The sequence below is a fragment of the Bombyx mandarina genome, chromosome 22 (genome assembly GCF_030267445.1).
Source record: "Bombyx mandarina strain Sakado chromosome 22, ASM3026744v2".
NCBI lineage: Eukaryota > Metazoa > Arthropoda > Insecta > Lepidoptera > Bombycidae > Bombyx > Bombyx mandarina.
In genome coordinates, this window is record NC_143228.1 from 1,806,683 (window position 1) to 1,826,616 (window position 19,934).

Consider the following 19,934-nt stretch of genomic DNA (forward strand, 5'->3'; position numbering starts at 1 on the left):
TAATACCGAATGGGCAATGATCTACTGATCTAGTGCAATAGAAAAATACTTAACGCTACAAGCAATATTATATTTTTTCTATATATGCAATCATTATTTTTCTTCTTACGTCATAGCGTTGGATCTGATTATCGATCTATTTAAAATTTAACGTACATTGGTCGAATGTTTTAGTATGTTAATCCAGCACGTAATCTTCGTGAGAATCATTACGAATCGATTACGGACATAAATTTTCATTAGTTAAATGAATTTCGTGACGCATGCAACGTTTTTAAAGAAACTTTCTCGTACCCAAAATACATTTACATTTGCATCAAAATCTCCATCTTTGTATTCCATAATAGATTATTACGACACGATTTTTTAAATGATAAATTCTAAATCGTTTTTTTATTTATTGTGAGAATCGGATACAAACATTTAATTTCCCGTTGGCAATTTTAGTCACAATATGAATGATTGCGATACCTTAATTGAATTCTTTCGTATAAATAATTTATAAACAAATACAAGTGAAGCCATATTTGTATGCAATGCGCCCGTCATTACGGGAGGTGGGTTCCGTAAATGATTTGTTGTGATTTTGTTGAGTGAACGCAGCGGGTGATCGCGAACTGCATTCGCATGTTCTAGAATTACATCTACAGAAATGCTGTCTTTATGAATAGGGCGTAGAGTTGATTTTGCATTAGCAAAGGCTTTCGGAGAATTTAATTCCGCAAGGCCTCCTACCAAGTTTCTGTTGCGACAAGGGTGCGTGAATCACAATCGAATATCCTATCTGTGATCGCGATAATTTCGTGCTGACAAATACAAAAGTTTTTTTTTTATTGCTCTGTTGGGTGGACGAGCTCACGTCCCACCTGATGTTAAGTGGTTACTGGAGCCCATAGACATCTACATCGTAAATGCGCTACCCACCTTGAGATTTAAGTTCTAAGGTCTCAAGTATTGTTACAACGGCTGCCCCACCCATCAAGTCGAAACGCATTACTGCTTCACGGCAGAAATAGGCAGGGTGGTGGTACCTACCCGTGCGGACTCACAAGAGGTCCTACCACTAATAAACACTGTACTGATAAGATTTCCTAATTTATTTATTTTTTATATTATGTATAAAACAACTCAATGTGGAACTTACGTGGTTTTCATTTTCATGTGACCAGAGTACCTTAAGTCTGATCTGAGTAGTATATGAGATACTATCATTTCTTTTAAGTTTCACAAAAGGTCGTTCCGTGGTCAATGACCTTAAAATAGTAATATAGTAGCTTATAGTAATATAGTAAACTTAAAATAGTAGATTTATGTATCACTAACGATAAATATTTAACACACAGATGTTGATTCGAACTTCGACTGTGGTACCGTAGCACCCCATACTGATAATATAAATTATAATGATACTAAATGCTTTTTGCTAAGAATGTGTTTTTTACGAACAAATGTGCCTCTTTATGTGCCAACTGGTACCTCATCTATAAGCTACCAAACTAAGAATATATTTTAGATTATTTATTAAATATCTTACACGCAGATGTTGATTCGAACTTCGATTGTGGTACCGTAGCACCCCATACTGATAATATAAATTATAATGATACTATTTAGTATCAACATCTGGGTGTAAGATATTTAATAACTAACCTAAAAACTAAGCATTTGCTTATAACTAAGAATGTGTTTTTTACGAACAAATATGCCTCTTTATGTGCCACCTGGTACCTAATCTATAAGCTAACAAACTAAGAATATATTTTAGGTTAGTTATTTTGTGTAGTAATTAAATTGAAAAATATTTCTCAATAATCCACTATCCTGCGAGCACTTTCAGTTCTTATGTATCTTTTGCTACGGTAGTAAACAATAGTTTAGTAATTGATTTCGCTATTTTCACTTTAAGTTCAGATTAGATATTTCGAATTTATGAGGATTTTCCGATCTATGGAAACACACTGTTTTATAACACCAGCACTTCAACAACAAGGATATTTAAAAAAATGATGACCATGCTGTAAGACCTGTAAGGGTTTATGCGGTTTCTGGATTGCATGGAAACCGCATAAGTATTACGCAGCGAAGTAGCGGACGTCAGATGATTTATTGAATTTGAAACATATCGTCATAAACATTGCGGTGGTTAGAAGCTTGTTTATTTATCGAGTTTTATTGATGTGAAGTGCGTTTTACTGCGGTGTTGCGCCATTGCCTGTGAGTTGAATGACTGCTTCTCGGCTTTGCTCATTGAAAGTTGCATCGACGTATTTGTAATCATACAAATGACTACTGGTTACTGGGAATATTAGAAATAATGCTTTTGTTGGCGAATCGTCGAAGATTTCGTCGAATTTCAAAGTCGTCGTGCCCTAACGGATAAGACGTTCGGTGCATTCGTGTTGAGCGATGCACCGGTATTCGAATCTCAGGCGGGTACCAATTTTACTAATGAAATACGTACTCGACAAATGTTCACGATTGATTTCCACGGTGAAGGAATAACATCGTGTAATAAAAATGAAACCCTCAAAATTATAATTTGCGTAATTACTGGTGGTAGGACCTCTTGTGAGTCCGCGCGGGTGGGTACCACCACCCTGCCTATATCTGCCGTGAAGCAGTAATGCGTTTCGGTTTGAAGGGTGGGGCAGCCGTTGTAACTATACGTGAGACCTTAGAACTTATATCTCAAAGAGGGTGGCGCATTTACGTTGTGGATGTCTATGGGCTCCAGTAACCACTTAACACCAGGTGGGCTGTGAGCTCGTCCACCCATCTAAGCAATAAAAAACAAATTATTTTTCATTGGGTTGATCCCATGTCATGGTCATTCAGACAGAGAACTAAAATCATCGACATAGCTCAAAGAGTCAGCAAGCTGAAGTGGTAGTGATCTGGTCATATATGCTGGAGTAGACAGGCTTTCGAGTGGAGACTTAACGTTGGTCACCTCCTGACTAGGTGGTGCGATGACTTCTGAACAGTGGCCGGCAGGAGGTGGATGAGGAAATCTGACGACCGCGGTTAGTTGTGTGGATTGGGAGAGGCCCTTGTCCAGCAGTGGACGACTGTGGACTAAAGATGATGATGATGATGATCTCGTGTCAAAACTAATGCTCGGTATTGACACCTATAAATGCTCATTTCTATTTGTTTATTGAATCGACGGGTGGATGAGGCCACAAATGACCTGGTGTTGACATAAGAATTTTATTTCGAACTTCGTTTTGGCACGAGCAAGGAAAATATAAAACAGGATTGTACGTTTTTACAAGTGCCATTGTTAACTTAAAGAAACCTATTGACGGAACGTTATCTCATTTTAATATAAATATAAGGGATTTTATGACCTGGTAACTAAGACCTTTAGGTCAAGTCTTATTTTAATTTATATTTTAATTTTTATGAAAAATGATATTATTATGGAGTGAAATGAAATGAAATGAAGATGATTTATTTGAGACCGCAATCAACTGGATAGAAATTAAATGAGATGATATGGGATGACATATATATCTCAGTAAAATGGCGGTCATTTACTGAGATTTGTTCAGTGGACTTTTTGGAGGATCCCGAGAAGCTACGTCCAGCGACTTTGTTTCATTTTCCCACATTTGTGCACTTTCACAGATATTAAAAAGTTAATAAACCACCGTTATTACACAAGCCTGAAGAAACACTAAATAGACAAAATAAAACAAATCACACAACTTCACTCCTCGCGTTCCCGCCAAAAAGTCCTTTTAATACAGACTATCTAATTAATACAGACTATCGCGTCACAGGATCAGAGCAACCAATAAAGTCGGATTGCTTTTTTTTTTTGAGGCATTACTAAATGCTTCTGGACAGACAGCCACAACTAAGGAGTAGGAAAACTGAGATCTCCGGATCGGTATGCCTCTCACTAAGATAGTTGTGTTGTTATTTTCGATGAGAAAGTTTAATACAGCTGAGTAACATAAAGCAGATAGATAACTAAATGTCACGTAAAGTCTTGTAATAGCATCTTTACAGCCTCCGCGGAACTCTATTGTGCATTTGACAAATGACTTATAAAATTAACATTGACTCCACCGAATTTAATGGTTTTCTGGAAACGTTTTGTTGAGATTTTCTTTATGGTTAGTCTTTATAGTACCATCAAAGTCCGTTCTCGTTTGATTTATAAGTAACTAGCGGCTAGCAGCGCCGCGCAGTGGTTAACGCTAAATTGTACGTTAAATAGACCCATTTATTGAATGTGTTCGCGCTCCAATTCAATAATCCATAGCCCATAAATGGTAATTTACTTAGTACTATGAAATGTCTCCCATCTGAATTTAAAAAACGCTATATACAAACTTTAGTGTAATGCTATTTAGTGTAATTTATTAATGAGATAAGTTTGTTTTATTTTTCATATCGCTTCCCTTTCTTTACATTATCCCACACTGTAAAACTTTATTACCTTTTGTAGGTATACACATTATTCGTTGAGTCTATAGGTTAAAGTACCTATAAGACGTGCCGTTATTAACAAATTATTTCCATCTCGATATAAAGTGAGCAAATATAATAATATAGATATTTAAGGAAATTTCCAAAATTTGTAATTTTTACTCCCCGAAAATATTGTAATATTCTATAACAGTTCTGTAATTTGTATCAAAGGAAAGCATAGTATTTTCTTCGGTTTACACAAATGGTGGACAAAAAAAAGAACATCTTCTTCTATTATATTATTCTATCATAATAAGTTCTCTTTATTTTTTAACAAGCTAAATTTTTTTATTTATTTAATACATTTTATTTTCAACATCGTTTGGCATAAATCGATGGTATCGGGGCGGAATGAATGAATTTACTAACAGGATGTGACGTGCGGACGCGAGCTAACACTGTTTTTAATTAGCTGTTCAGCTCGAGATTGTTATCTGTGTATTGGGTGCGATGACTCCATTCATTCCATCACAGATTAACACTGCACAGATAAAATATTATTTGAAAATTTGTATGTAGCTAAATGTTATTGATTAGTTATTATAAGCATTTAGATAAATAATAATATTGCAAAAATTACTTATCCAGATCGATGTATAGATTACCTTGCAGGCTTGACATATTATTATAGATTATAATTAGATCAATTAGTATAAGATTTTTTATTCTAAACGAAGCATAGATCCGATTGAATATCGATCCTATAAAAATTTACAAGCAAGTCTCGATTAAGTATTCGGAATAGATATGTATCTTCACAATCGTACCTACTCAATGTAATAATCGGACTTTTTGGCGGGAATGCGAGGAGTGAAGTTGTGTGATTTGTTTTATTTTGTCTTTATAGTGTTTCTTCAGGCTTAAATGTTTAATAACGTTGGTTTATTAACTGTTTAATATCTGTGAAAGTGCACAAATGTGGGAAAATCAAACAAAGCCGCTGAACGTGACTTCTCGGGATCCTCCAAAAAGTCCACTGAAAAAGTGTCAGTAAATGACCACCATTTTACTGAGATTACATTTCATACGATATCATTTCATCTCATTTCATTTCACTTCATATTATCAATTTTCATAAAAATAAAAATATAAATTAAAATAAGCCTTGACCTAAAGGTCTTAGTTACCAGGTCATAAAATACCAAAAAAGAATATATAATAATCGCTGTTATAACAATACTAATTTGTCTTCTCTGAATATCTGAGGACTTGTCTTGAAGTGTACTAGCAATCTCAGAGACTTAGCTAAAATACCCTCTTTGAATTTAGTTTCAAGAAAGATATCCCACAGCCCTAAAATAAAACCATGGAGGTTCGTTATAGAGTTTGGAAGTACGAGGAATAAATCACTATGAGAAACGCACTGTGCTTGACACAGATAGTAAGGGTTAGATAGGGAGGCGACTTTAGATAGTGAAGATACCTTCCGAAATTCGAACAAAATTTTTCGATGAGTTATTTTAAAATAAATAATATTAGTTTAAAAAAACTAAAAAACACGCTTTATATTAAATTCAACTAAAAAATAGAAAATAAATTTTATAAATTTAAATTGAAAATAGTGTAAAAAAATATATTTTATTGTAAAAAAAAGCGTGGGTTGCTTTTTAAGATATTATTGAAATAATAATTCTTCTACTCATATCTGTCAGAAAAATATTTAAAACTAATAAAACCATGCACCTCATGTTTTTTTGTTTTTTTAAACTATTATTTATTTTTCATTTTTTAGTTGAATTTTAATTTTTCGAATTTTTTTTTTTTTTAATATTGAATTGTCATCGGTTCTCGATAAATCTACAAAGTTTGAATGAAATCTGGCCGTTTAAAGTGGGTCAAAATCGCGTCTAAAGGAGTCAGTTACAAACATACATACAATTGAAGCTAATATAAAGCGTCTAAAAATTGAAGTTTTAGACGAAAAAAAAAACGTGTTTTACCGTTTGATCCAATGCTCAATACAAGAGGATGGTTTAATCGGGCCCAGGCGTATCACAAGTACACGCATAGTTTAATGAAACATTACCATACACGAGCACTTAATATTTATTTAACCGCCAATAAAAAAGCGGACGCATAACACGCTATTACACGTTACAAAATAAAATAAAATACACAGATGGCCCCTAAAGTTTCCTTTAAATCCACATTTAAAACCCGCCATACATCGTCGACTGGTCGTTAAATAACGCTGCCTATTCACGACGCGATATTACACAAAAAAAACGTCATTAAAACTCGGAGCGTATCGTTAAGCTGGTGATGCGATGACATAAATAATATTTAAAATTCACTCCTAGACACTCGGCTTGGTAATATGTGTTCGAATAGGGACATAGGTTAGTTAATGTTTCTATAGGGACAAATAAAGATCACATTATAACTAATTTTTTTTTTTTTTAATTCCGCGTCTAATTCTTTCTTTTTATAAAGAAGATCACGAGAGTAAATTCTAGAACTTTGTGCCCTGGAGCTTAAAGAAATTTTGGTTATTTTGTATGCAAAGTGACGTAATCATCAATAAACATTACTTTTTTAGACGGCAGTTAGCACATTATTCTTATGTCGACTGATAACACCTTAGTAGCATAGATAATAAATACCCTTATTGTTAACGGTTCGTGACCACGTTTAAAATAATAATACAAAAATAGGATTCGCGAAACGAACCCGTAAAATAGTTTAGTTATATATTTGGTAATTGGTAAAATAATGATATGTATAATAGATCATTGTGAAAAATGCCTTGTGTGGAGCTCAAGTAGATCGAGATGCAGCCGACTAAACTATTAAAATTTACACGTTATATCATTACATCGTTATTACTTTTTTTTTCTATTTTACTATAGTGTAATATATTGTATTAGCTATAATATATTACATTATTTTTTATGACGTCACAAACACGTCACATTTTTCCCCTACCTATTTGTTGGTAGCCTAAGGGGCTATTCCAGCTACGCCCTGACGGGTAGGTGAGCTCACGAGGCTCTAGCCTGGTGTCGTTGCTAACACTAGCCCTAGCAAGAGCAGTGCTTCGCAGAGTCTACCACAGGATCGGAATCGCAACCCACTGAGAAGATCCGTTGAGAAACTCAGTGGGCTGTGTCTATGGGTTGGTTCGCTCGTCGTAATCGACGAGTTCGACGAGGACGCTGACTGGCGCTTGAGGGTTCTAAAAGCACCGAGAGTGAATCCGGGGAAGTCGACAAGACATGGCGACAGATGCTTTGCGTTGTCCCGCCGCGGTCGGATAAGTCTTTACGTCTCGAATATGGTACGAATGCTTGGAAACTGGAGGCGAAAGCGTTTGCTTCCGATTACTAGCGGCAAGCCGACTTCCGTGTCAGGGTCCTGTGCATCTCAGTATTAGCGTACCAGGAGATTTCATAAGAGCGCGGTAGGGTCCCTCTCAGCAACCCGACCTGATCAAATTCCGGTCCAAATTGATTGAGAAAATAATAGAATTGTTATAATCAACTTAGTTGAATGAATTTTATGTGTAATGTTATTAATTTGATATAAATATCAATAATGGGGTGAATTACACGATTGCAAAGAATAATTTAAAAGATTTGAGTTACTTAAAAAACACATACAATAGTGCTGAAGTTACCACAAACTGCACCGTATTAAACAAACTTTTTTTTAATAATAATAAAAATCAACGCACTCTCAATAGCAGGTGTCTGATAACTTTCGAGTTCGTTTTTTGTCTTCGAACACTCCCATAGAGCTTTAAAAGAAAAATATGAAAGCTCCGAAGCAATAAAAGCTGATGAGAGAATAAGTTTTTGCTACTTTGTTGTTTATGTGTCTTTGTGTGAATGCCCAACTTTATTACGGTTATTGTGAACGCTTTTATGGGATAGGACGAGATGGGCTTTCTTTAAAACGAAGGTTTAATTCTGAAACTTTGTAAAGAGTTCTTGCATTGTTAGTCCAAATTACGTAAATCATTTTTAATTAATTTAATTATATATGTCGATTTATCTCAGATTGTAACAGTCTGTTCTATTATAATCGGAAAGAATGTTTGTGCTACGTAGACCTTTTGAGGAACTGCTATAAAACATTAATCATTTGTCCATTCTATTTCTTAAAAATATATTTACCTCATTGCCCTACCAAACCGGTAATGTAATGCGAAGTCAATTGACCAACATCTCCCGTGCTCCCTGGTTACCATTAGTGCAATATCGTCATAATCCATCAGCTGATTTTAAATTCCTTGTTACCACTTTTTAAACATCGACTAATCTATGTCTTGTCTATTTTCAATATTTTCCCCTTTTCTTGAAAGCAATTTCATTGTATTTTTTTTATTGCTTAGTTGGGTAGACGAGCCCACGGCCCACCTAGTGTTAAATGGTTACTGGAGCCTATAGATACCTATGACGTAAATGCCGCCACCCACCTCAAGATATGAGTTCTTAAGCCTCAGTTTTTACAGTACAACGGTTGTCCTGTTATTCAAACCGAAACACAATACTGTTTCACGGCAGGAATAAACTGGGTGGTGGTACCTACCCGTGCAGACTCACAAGATGTCCTACCACCAGTAAATTTATTTAATGTATTGGGTTTATTTAATGTATTTAATGTATTGTAGATATTCCTGTGACCACATTTATGTAAATATTGTATCTGGTCGAGGCGACCTTTTTTTGAGGTTCTTTTGAATCGTTTTGAATGTCCTCAAAGAGCTCTTCCTTCCAACAGTTGCCGCGCACAGTGACATCCCTCTGTACATCGGAATCGCCGTCGCCGTGGTCGTATTCCTGGCTGGTGCTGCCGTGGTCTACAAACTGCTGCAGAGGAAGACCCGAGACCATTCTTTGTACACTATGACTAGGACAGGTAATTGGATTTTATTTGTTTGCGCTTAACAATTTTGTTAAGCTATTGCATAGATTTTATCGGGGGCTTTGAGCGCGGCGACCGAATCAAAAAATTCCGTAACGAAAATAAAACCTAACGCCTCCCACTCTGCCTACCAAGTAGCTCGCGTTCAACACATTCACACGTTGCGCTTGTGTAGTGTTTGTGAATCAGCGCGCGGCGTGACATCGCGCTGCATGCGCATCATGAAAAGTCTGCCCATCTCTGTCTCGTTCAGGTTTTGCCTTTGGTTAATGTTTATAAATATAGCGTGGTCTTATTTTATTATTGTTTTAATATTAAATTATTATTGTCTAATTATAATTGCATAAGTTGATAAAAAATGCTATACAATGCTTTACCGTGGCAGTCCCCGAGTGCCACACGTGTATTTCTTTTTTTCCTACGTAAGCTTTAGGTAGCCTTTAGAGGTTATGCCTGCGTAACCAAGCGATTAGGTGAGCTCTCGGGGCTCTAATCTGAGGACGTTGTTAACACTATCCCTAGCAAGAGCAACACTACGCAGAATCTGCCGCCGGATCGGATACGCTACCCACTGAGAAGATCCGGTGAGAAACTAAGTGGGCTGTGTGTATTTTTTTTTATTGTTCTCAAAATTTACTTGATTCAATTTCTAAATAATTGGCTGGTGTAAAAATTAATATAAGTACAACCTGTATGAGTTTATAACAACACAAAGATGATTAGGTCTTTCCTTTTTCTAACATAATATGTCTGTATGTCTAACTCAGCCAGGCCAATATCGAACGCACCTAAACAGTCTTCCGCAAGTTACACAATAATTGTTCTAAAGTATTTTATAGTAGTACTATAATTTTCTTAATTTCTCACAACAGATTTCCAACCAGAAATATACCCGACAGTGGAGAAGCAGTCCTTATCGCTAGCTCCTGATCTAATGCAGCACAGACCCCCAAGATACGAACATCCCCAACCCGAACATCACTATGATGTGCCACATCTGACGAACAGGTAAATTTTCCACAGCATATGAAAATTTTGCACTTGTAAATGATAGGCCGGCTACCAAACGCAGCCGTCGAATTTGACTCTAAAAATCAAGGTCTAAAAGCATTATCGTACTTCCGTTTCAAGCAGGTAGGCAGGCATTTTCGGTAGGCAGTGGCTTGGCTCTCTGGCAATGCTGACGTCCATGGGTGACGGTAACCACTCACCATCTGGTGGGCCGGGCCGTACGCTCGTCTGCCTACAAAGGCAAAAAAGGCGTGCTAAATAGGCAGCCGTGCTATACTGCAAACTCACATTATGTCCAATCAACAAGAATTCCTGAGAGTTGTATCACTGAAGTGAATAATTCTTATTCTTCTACATCGTTCCTTCATTATTTAGGATCGCAAACGTATATCTATGAAGATCGGTCCGCTGCGAAATGGACCGCCCGTTAGATGCGGCATCCAACTGTCCTCTAGTAAACAGTGTAGTAGTAAAGTGTAGCAGTAGTAAGTAAACAATGGTAGAATATTACAGCAGACAGTCGATATGAAACTGAAATATGCGGACAGCAACAGGACACGCACACACTTGTCTATATATATAAAAATGAATTGCCGTTCGTTAGTCTCGCTAAAACTCGAGAATGCACCGATTTGGCTAATTTTGGTCTTGAATTATTTGTGGAGAAGATTTAAAAGGTGAATAAATATGAAAATGCTCAGAATTAAATAAAAATAACAATTATGTTTTCCCTTTGATGTGTCCCCCATCGGGCGGGTTCCTTTTGTTCGTTTTAAGTTAATTTTATAGAGAAGTTTAGGTCTTTTATTTATCGATTGAGGTACGACGAAGTCTGCCGGGTCAGCTAGTTCTCTGATAAAAATATCCGGAAAAACCATCAGCACGTTTAAGCTCTTCTAACCATAAAAATTTTGTGTTACGCAATAATAATCATTACTTTCGTCACCTTGGGATGACCCTATCATATCTAATCGAAACTTGTTTAATTTCTAATTCATTGTTTTGCACATACTGTAGGCTTCGATGAGGTCAGCGACCCGTGCCTAACAAAATACTATTAAAAGTTAGAATTTGTTCTTAAATGATATAATAGCTTTCATCTAACACATAATGGCGTTCTCTCACATTTATAGATCACATTATCTTAATTAGACTGTGAGATGTCATGTATGTGTGTATATGTGTATGTTCAAGCATATGCGTGTGCGTATGTGTTTTAAAAAAACAAATCATCTAGCACAACCTCCTTTGTTCTAGTTACGCTTCACCTGTGGACCACCAAGTGACTCCATCTGCCTCTACCAAGGGACAGAGCGACGATTATGAAAGCAAACCGTACAGCGAATCAGAACACTCGGCCTCTAGCTGTTTCACGAGCTGTGAGTAATATTAGTTACTAGCCGTACTCGCCCGCTTCACTGGGCATTTACAATTAACATTATTTTTTATTGTCATTATTATTAGGGAGTCCAACACTCATATAAATATTAGCCTATCCATTAAGTACATGTATTTTCTTCATGGATACAAAAGTTTCAAGTCAATCGGATGCATGGTTCAGTGGTTATAACGGAACATCCTTAAAAACCACTGTAGATTTTTATATATTAGTATAGATTATTTAAAACATACTCTGGTGCGATTTGTTTGTAAAATGAGTTGTTTTTTCGTGAAATGCCAATCTTTTTGGTTTGGAATATGAAGTTTTAAAAACAATGTGTTTCCAATTTCATATTAATTTCAACGCAACATGATTATTTAATGTTTTTTTTTTGTTTATTGCTTAGATAAGTGGATGAGCTCACAGCCCACCTGGTCTTAAGTGGTTACTGGAGCCCATAGACATCTACAACGTCAATGCGCCACCCACCTTGAGATATAAGTTCTAAGGTGTCAAGTATAGTTGTTACAACGGCTGCCCCACCCTTCAAACCGAAACGCATTACTGCTTCACGGCAGAAATAGGCAGGGTGGTGGTACCTACCCGTGCGGACTCACAAGAGGTCCTACCACCAGTAATTACGCAAATTATAATTTTGCGGGTTTCATTTTTATTACACGATGTTATTCCTTCACCGTGGAAATCAATCGTGAACATTTGTTGAGTACGTATTTCATTAGAAAAATTGGTATCCGCCTGCGGGATTCGAACACCGGTGCATCGCTCAACACGAATGCACCGGACGTCTTATCCGTTAGGCCACGACGTTCTAAAATGTTTTCAATTTAACTACTGGCTCCTTGTGATATCATTTGAATTATTATAGATTTATAGACGTGAAAATAGTAGAAAGTATCATAATAACATATAAAGAGATATAATATATAGCAGAGAGAGACGTGGGCTCATTTTTATTCCGATAAAAATGTAATAGTCAAGGTAATCATCTCATCGGTGGCATATCGGTAAGCAGCAGCTTAGCTCTGCCCCTGACATTGCTACAGTCCATGGGCGACGATAACCACTCACCATCAGATGGGTAGTATGCTCGTCTGTCTACAAGGGCAATAAAAAAATGCAAAACATTGCCATGTATAAAATGCAGTTAAAAAAATCTAATACAGAATAAGATTTCACTAAACTTTTTTATTTATAATTTATTGTAATAATATACTATTTTATTATATATTGTATGTATTATATATTTATAGAATATTTATCGTATAATATTAAACATAATTAAATATTCATCTAATACAAAAAAATACTCGCCCATGGACATCGGCAACGTCAAAGGCATGGATGAGTCGCTTCTTGCCACACAAAAGTTTTTCACGTGATTTAAAAAATGTTTAAAATAAACCTTTATGCTAACTCGACCTGACCATAAAATATTCTTTCTACTTTTAAACTAATCAAAGAATCGTACAAGTGGGTATTCACCAATCTGCATCTTTGAATGTTTTTAATTTCCATCTAGCCGGTTCGATGTACGACGCGGCCAATGAATCCGTGACACTCCAACTGGCAGAGTTCGTCTCCAATTCGCCCACGTCACAATCCATGTCGGTCTCCAGTGCCGGAGCCAGACTGGCCTTGCCCGCAGCGGGGGTGGCACTCTCTGTTCCCGAAGGGGCTCTGGCCAGGGGTAGACGAGAGCAGATCTATGTGGCTGTCGTCAAGGATGACAGATACAGGCCGCGACTCGGAAAAGGTAAGCATTAGAAGCTTCTTCATACGAGTTGTGCAAAAAATCATTTTGGCTTTTTTTATTGCTTAGATGGGTGGACGGGCTCACAGCCCACCTGCTGTTTAGTGGTTACTGGAGCCCTTAGATATCTATAACGTAAATGCGCCACCCACCTTGAGATATAAGTTCTAAGGTGTCAAGTATAGTTGTTACAACGGCTGCCCCATCCTTCAAACCGAAACGCATTACTGCTTCACGGCAGAAAATAGCCGGGGCGGTGGTACCCGCGGACTCATAAGAGGTCCTACTACCAGTAATTACGCAAATTTTAACTTTACGGGTTTGATTTTTATTACATGATGTTATTCCTTCACCGTTGAAATCAATCGTAAACATTTGTTGAGTACGTATTTCATTAGACAAATTTGTACCCGCCTGGGATTCGAACACCGACCTCTCGTGTTAAATGGACATAGCAAATTATAAGCATCACAACGCGAGTAATGAGGTCTAATTGTCAAACCGGAAAGTAAGACTATTCAATACCTACATAACAAACTATTCGATAAAAATTTGAGAGCGAGCGTTTTAAATTAAAGCAGTTCTGTTTGCCACATTATTCATGAGCAAAATATTTTGTTGTTCAAAGATAAGAAGAGGTCGCAGGATATTGCTTATTTTACATTTTAGGTCAAACCCTTAGTAACGGAAGAGTTCGCTATGGGCAGAATATAAATTAGTTTATTTTAATAAATATAACTTCGAACATTCAAGTATTTATTAAACCCTAAATCACCAAAGCCGTCATGAATATTAATGAATTATTAAACTTTCTGTTAGGTTAATAAAAACAAATTGATTTTGCGATGCGATACCAAGTCATTTTGTTGTTAATTTTAAACGGTGTGTAATTACGTTACGTATCGTCGACTTATAATTTCTGTTATATAAAAAACGCACGTCGCCTCCGGCCGGGCTGGTCGACTTCACATATCTAAGTCCGTGTTTACAAGAGCAAATTCCGCCCCGCAGGTATCACGCAGCTGAGTCCGGTGGTTAAATGCGGCCCGCCGCGTCAGACATTAAACAAGTCCGTCGTCTTACAAATACCACATTGCGCCAGCCTCAAGCATGGCTTCTGGAACCTGTCTCTGTACGCCATAGACCACAGCAGTAAGCCAGAGGGCGGCCAGTCTCAGTGGAAGAAGATCGTGGGCCTCGGACAAGAAACCATCAACACCCCAATCTTCACACAGCTCGACAACGACAAGATATTCCTTGTGACGGACATGTTGTCCACGTTCGTATTGGTCGGTGAAAGTTTCAATGGTAAGGCCGTAAAGGCACTACAATTAGCGATCTACGCCCCGACCGTGCTCAACGAAACCAGTTCCGAATATAGCATTAGATTGTACGTGTTCGAAGACACGCCTTGTGCGGCTTACTATTGTCAGGAACAAGAGAAAAAACTCGGCGGAGTGTTGCTTGAACGACCGAAAACTTTATTGTTCCAAGACGGAGGCTCCCATCTTTGTTCGAATCTGGAGCATGTCAGTCCCGGCTGGAAAGCGAAGCCGGGCATCGGTTATCAGGAGATCCCATTCAATCACGTGTGGAGCTCGAACTACAACGCTCTGCATTGCAGCTTCACTCTCGATCGGACGCACGACTGCGACAATATTGATTTTACGATCTCAGCCTGTCAGAGAACGAATCCATCTTATAAGCAAACGTTCAGGATATGCCTCGAAGACATGCAGAGTCGGTCGCCACGGGGCAGATCGCCGCGCGAATCCCAGCGCAGCTTTAATATTACCGAGAATCTCTTGGATGGTCGTATGGGTCGAAACGACGAGGGCAGCGAGGGTAGCGTGAAAAGAAACATCACTGTTAATGAGACGGGCGTGAACGAATGCTCCGGAGAGGGCCCTTTCAAATTGAACGGGAAGATAAAAAGGCAGCTTTGTGCCATTTTGGACCCTCCTAACGCCCGTGGAAATGATTGGCGTGCTCTGGCATCGCGGCTGGGCGTAGATCGCTATACGACTTGGTTTGCCACAAAGAGCTCACCCACTGAAGCTATATTAGAGTTGTGGGAATGCAGGGAGCGTCATCCTGGGGCTATTCCCGCTCTGGCGACCGCATTGCGACAGATGGACAGACACGACGCCGCTGATCTACTTCATATACGGCCATCTTGGTTATGAATTAAAAAAACCAATACGGATCTTAATTAATGTTGAAATAAATTTAGAATTTCTGTTGTGATGAACACTATGTGAAAGTTTAATGTTTGTAAAGTATCGAAAACCTTCTCAGAACAAAGAGTCTGTATAAAATTTTAATCAAATGTTTTAAAGTCGCCACGTCTGAGCGGAAGAGAAAATTTTTTTTTTGGCAGAGTAGTAGCAATGTTGTGTTAGAAAACATATAGTTTGGCGGGCCCGGTGGCCTAAGTTTATATTTAAAATCGCGTAGTATATTTTGTATAGAAACATTATTGGACGCTGTAGATAAGCGGACGTACGAATAAATTATATTATGGTAGCAATAATAGTGCCTAAATTTGTCTTTTAAAGATAAACCAACGTTAGGTTGGTTAAGTTGGTTATTTCGTTAATATTAGTAGTTTTCCTTGAGTGTTTGTTGTGACTTAAATGCATATTATTATCAATATTTCGCTTGTATGTTGTTGCGTTTGATATATCGTGCCAAACTGGTGTCATGGAGTTTGACTAATCTCAATCTGAAATCACATTGCATTTAATTACTGTCGACTGATTATTTTGATAGAACCATTTTAAACCCGCACTCGCTTCTTCGTAATCATGTAATTTATCCTGTAATCACGGTAATAAAAACTTAATAAGCCGCTCAACCGGTGATTTTTTAAATTATTTTCGATTAATATTGCAATTCAACGAAAACAATTTTTAGTACATTCGATTTTTAAAATTTAAATTGTTATTTCAACTGTATTAAGATAGACTTCTGAATCTACTGATGAATAAAAACATTTTAGTAATTAAAAACTGGTATACAATTTTCATTCTCATGTTTAAAATTCGCATATTAAATATTGTTTTTTCAATTATACGTACTTCGGAAGTCTGCATTTAGCACAGTTTGTAGAATATTTAAAAGAACTGTCACAATGTAAATAAAGTCTAGACTTGTATATAAGTAGATTTCACAGTGAAATGTAGCTGGGACTATAATTAACCATTATTTTATAACTTCGCATTACAGTAGACTATATTATATTTTTGTTAACGTGATGAATATAAAATAAATGGATCTGTGATATTTAAATAATATGAAATAAATTATCTTTAACTGTGCATTGTTATTGTTTTATTTGATTTTTCTACCTTCGCTTAGATTTATACGGAATTGCTTATCGATTCGGCGCGGAGGATCACACTATAACAAAATGACTATGACAAAATATAGCCTAGTAATTATAATAACTAGTTTTACTGAAAGAATAAATGTCACGGAAACCCTGATATTTTTGAACCTAGACTCGGGAAATTCCTATATATCAATTACTAGTTACCAATATAATGTTTGTATTGGTTGTATTGTAGTTGTCTACTTATGTGGATACTTTGTTTTTTTTTTAATTTTTTTTTCTTTTTTTCCTGGAAATCGTAATTTTATTTTTATTTGTAATTTGTAATTTTGTTTTCAATAGCAAATTTGAAGGCTCACTAATATGGATTTGATGAGTGCACATATCATTTAGATTGCAATCCAGATCAGATTTAGGTACTATTTGTACGTTTTAGTTAATATGTAATGTTTTTTTTTATTGCTTAGATGGGTGGACGAGCTCACAGCCCAAATGGTGTCAAGTGGTTACTGGAGCCCATAGAAATCTACAACGCAAATGTGCCACCCACCTTGGGATATAAGTTCTAAGGTTTAGTATAGTTACAACGGATGCCCCACCCTTCAAACCGAAACGCATTATTGCTTCACGGCAGAAATAGGCAGGGCGGTAGTACCTAGTCGTGCGGACTCAGAAGAGGTCCTACCACCAGTAAATTTAATTATTAATTAAATATTAGTTATATTAAACCGCTTACCATCAGGTGAGCCGTATCCTTGTCTGCCTACAAAGAAAATAAATACAAATCTAACTCCATAAAAAGCTGCGAAATATTTAAAATTTTACAACACAAAAGTCTTCACTTATAAAGAATGACAGTAATAGAGAATAACGATGCAAGTTAAGAGCTTTACATCTGAATAAAATTGGTTACGGTAAAACGTAAATATGTTAATCGCGATTGTAGTGGCCGTACAAGCGTGCGCAGGTGCGAGCTTACCGCTATGCAGGTTTGTACCATTGTGTTGCGCTTTAGGGTGTATGGTGTAAGTTGCAGCGAGTTTTGATCTATAGCTCTTTTTTTTTTCAATTTTATTTTTATTATTTTTAACGCATTTGGAAATCGATATTAAACTTAGACCTTTTCCCTTAGATAAATAGATCGCATAAATAACAATGCATAGATAAGAGACGAAGATCGAATTTTTAAATTATTTTCATGGAAGAGTGACGCATGGATCCACGGATGGAGCTTATCCTTCAAACGAAATCTTTTGCCTCGAGGTAAAAACGTAGAGGATCCTAATAAGTACCAATACCTATAAATATCACGCTATTTCTCTCATACGATTGCTGTTATGATTATAATTATAAATAGCTAGGAACAAATCTCGCACGGTCATACGGCTCTAGGATTCCCTGTCTTATAAGTACCGGCGACTGATAATCATACTTATATACGCTTAAAGATATACATATATAGATAATAAACGCACAGACAAAGAACAAAAAAGCCAGTTCTTCATACAATGTTTCGTTGAGAATCGAACCCACGACCCTTGGCGCCAGTCAAGTTTGCAAGCCACTGCACCAACGAGTCAGTCAGACCGTTCGAAAGTTTTTCCTTGCAGCAATCAGTTTAAATCTCCATTATACAAATCGAAGCACACTGTAGCCATGACAATTGCTTTCATTCAGCACGTAAAGTAGAATTAAACTTCACGACTTTCGTTTCCTCTATTATCCCAGTTACAATTTATTGATATCAAAAGTTAGCAATTTGATTTTGATTACAAGTGAAGCTATTTACTTGTACTAGGCAATTGCAGTTTCACATTAATATTAGTAAGACCAAGTATGACTACTAAATCGTCAGTGATAAAGATGAGAAAGTAAATTGGTATTTTTTTAATCTACTTAAAAACGCTAGTCTTCTAGCCAAACAGGTCAGTGTTTGCTAACGATCCACTGGTTTGTCTCATTGCAGTGTGCCCAATTGATATGGTATGGTGCTAGTTGAAGCGAACGTGTTGGTTTTTAACACGCCTTTATTTTAACTATACATTGTGTGCCACAAATTTTGAATTACGTGTGACGAATCGGTTTTAAATAGTTGGAGTTCATGTTCTGTTATGAATTATAATGTGTATGTTTTCCTAAATTGACGCAAAGTATCTCAATATATTTATATATATTTATTGAATATAAATAAGGATATCTTAACAATATATCAATTTTTTGAAAAAAAAAAACATTTAATATACTTAAATATAAATATACTTTTTTGAAATAATATTATATCTGGTTCACAATAGTGGAGCCAAACCTGAATTTAAGCGCTATGTTATGATCATTTCATGAAGGGATCATAAATAGCGAGGTGTTAGGTTATAAAATAGAAATTATTTACCAACTACCGGTTTTATCGGCTCTTATCGAACGAGGATCCTTTTGGAAGATAGTGTGGGAAATAGCCAATGTGTTTCCTGTTCTGATGTTTTTAATAAACTAGAGAAATACGTTAGTTTTTAAGCTATTGCATAGCTTTTATCGAGGGCTTTGAGCGCGGCGACCGAATCAAGAAATTCCGTAACGAAAATTAAACCTAGCATCCCCACTCCGCCTAGCCTGTAGCTCGCATTCAACAATTCACACGTTGCGCTTGTGTAGTGTTTATGAATAGGCGCGCGGCGTGACGTCGCACTGCATGCGCATCTTGAAAAGTCTGCCCATCTCTCTCTCGCGCGGTCTAGCTTATGTGTGTGAAGGGGACAGTTAATGTTTTGTTTTTGCAAATGTTTATAAATTTTTAAGATTTAATATTAAATTATTCTTGTCTTATTATAATTGCATAAGTTGATAAAAAATGCTATGCAATAGCTTTACCGCGGCAGTCCCCGAGTGCCACACGTCTTTTTTTTTGGGGTAGATTTACTAATGAACTCCTCGTCGTCTAGGATTAAGGGTTTTGCGTAGACCGCAAAACGTTGGTCATCCATCCGCGAGTCATAAAATTGAAATATCACACCTGATTTTTTTTTACTATTCTATCAGCCCACAGACGTCCACTGCTCGACATACGCCTCCCCCAAGCCTCGCCACAAAGATTG

The 19,934-nt window shown here is 36.8% G+C and overlaps 1 protein-coding gene across 3 annotated transcripts in view; it reads left to right on the forward strand.

The window, feature by feature from the left end:
- The window catches only part of LOC149500281 (netrin receptor UNC5C), a 185,400-nt gene extending 168,567 nt beyond the window's left edge, over nt 1-16,833 (forward strand). For all 3 annotated transcript variants that reach the window (XM_089737023.1, XM_089737024.1, XM_089737022.1), the window contains 5 exons: nt 9,205-9,342; nt 10,221-10,356; nt 11,617-11,738; nt 13,281-13,514; nt 14,523-16,833. In XM_089737023.1, coding sequence (XP_089593149.1) covers nt 9,205-9,342; nt 10,221-10,356; nt 11,617-11,738; nt 13,281-13,514; nt 14,523-15,697 — 1,805 coding nt within the window. In that variant the 3' untranslated portion in view covers nt 15,698-16,833. The remainder of the gene's footprint in view (nt 1-9,204; nt 9,343-10,220; nt 10,357-11,616; nt 11,739-13,280; nt 13,515-14,522) is intronic.
- The last annotated feature ends 3,101 nt before the right edge of the window (nt 16,834-19,934 follow it).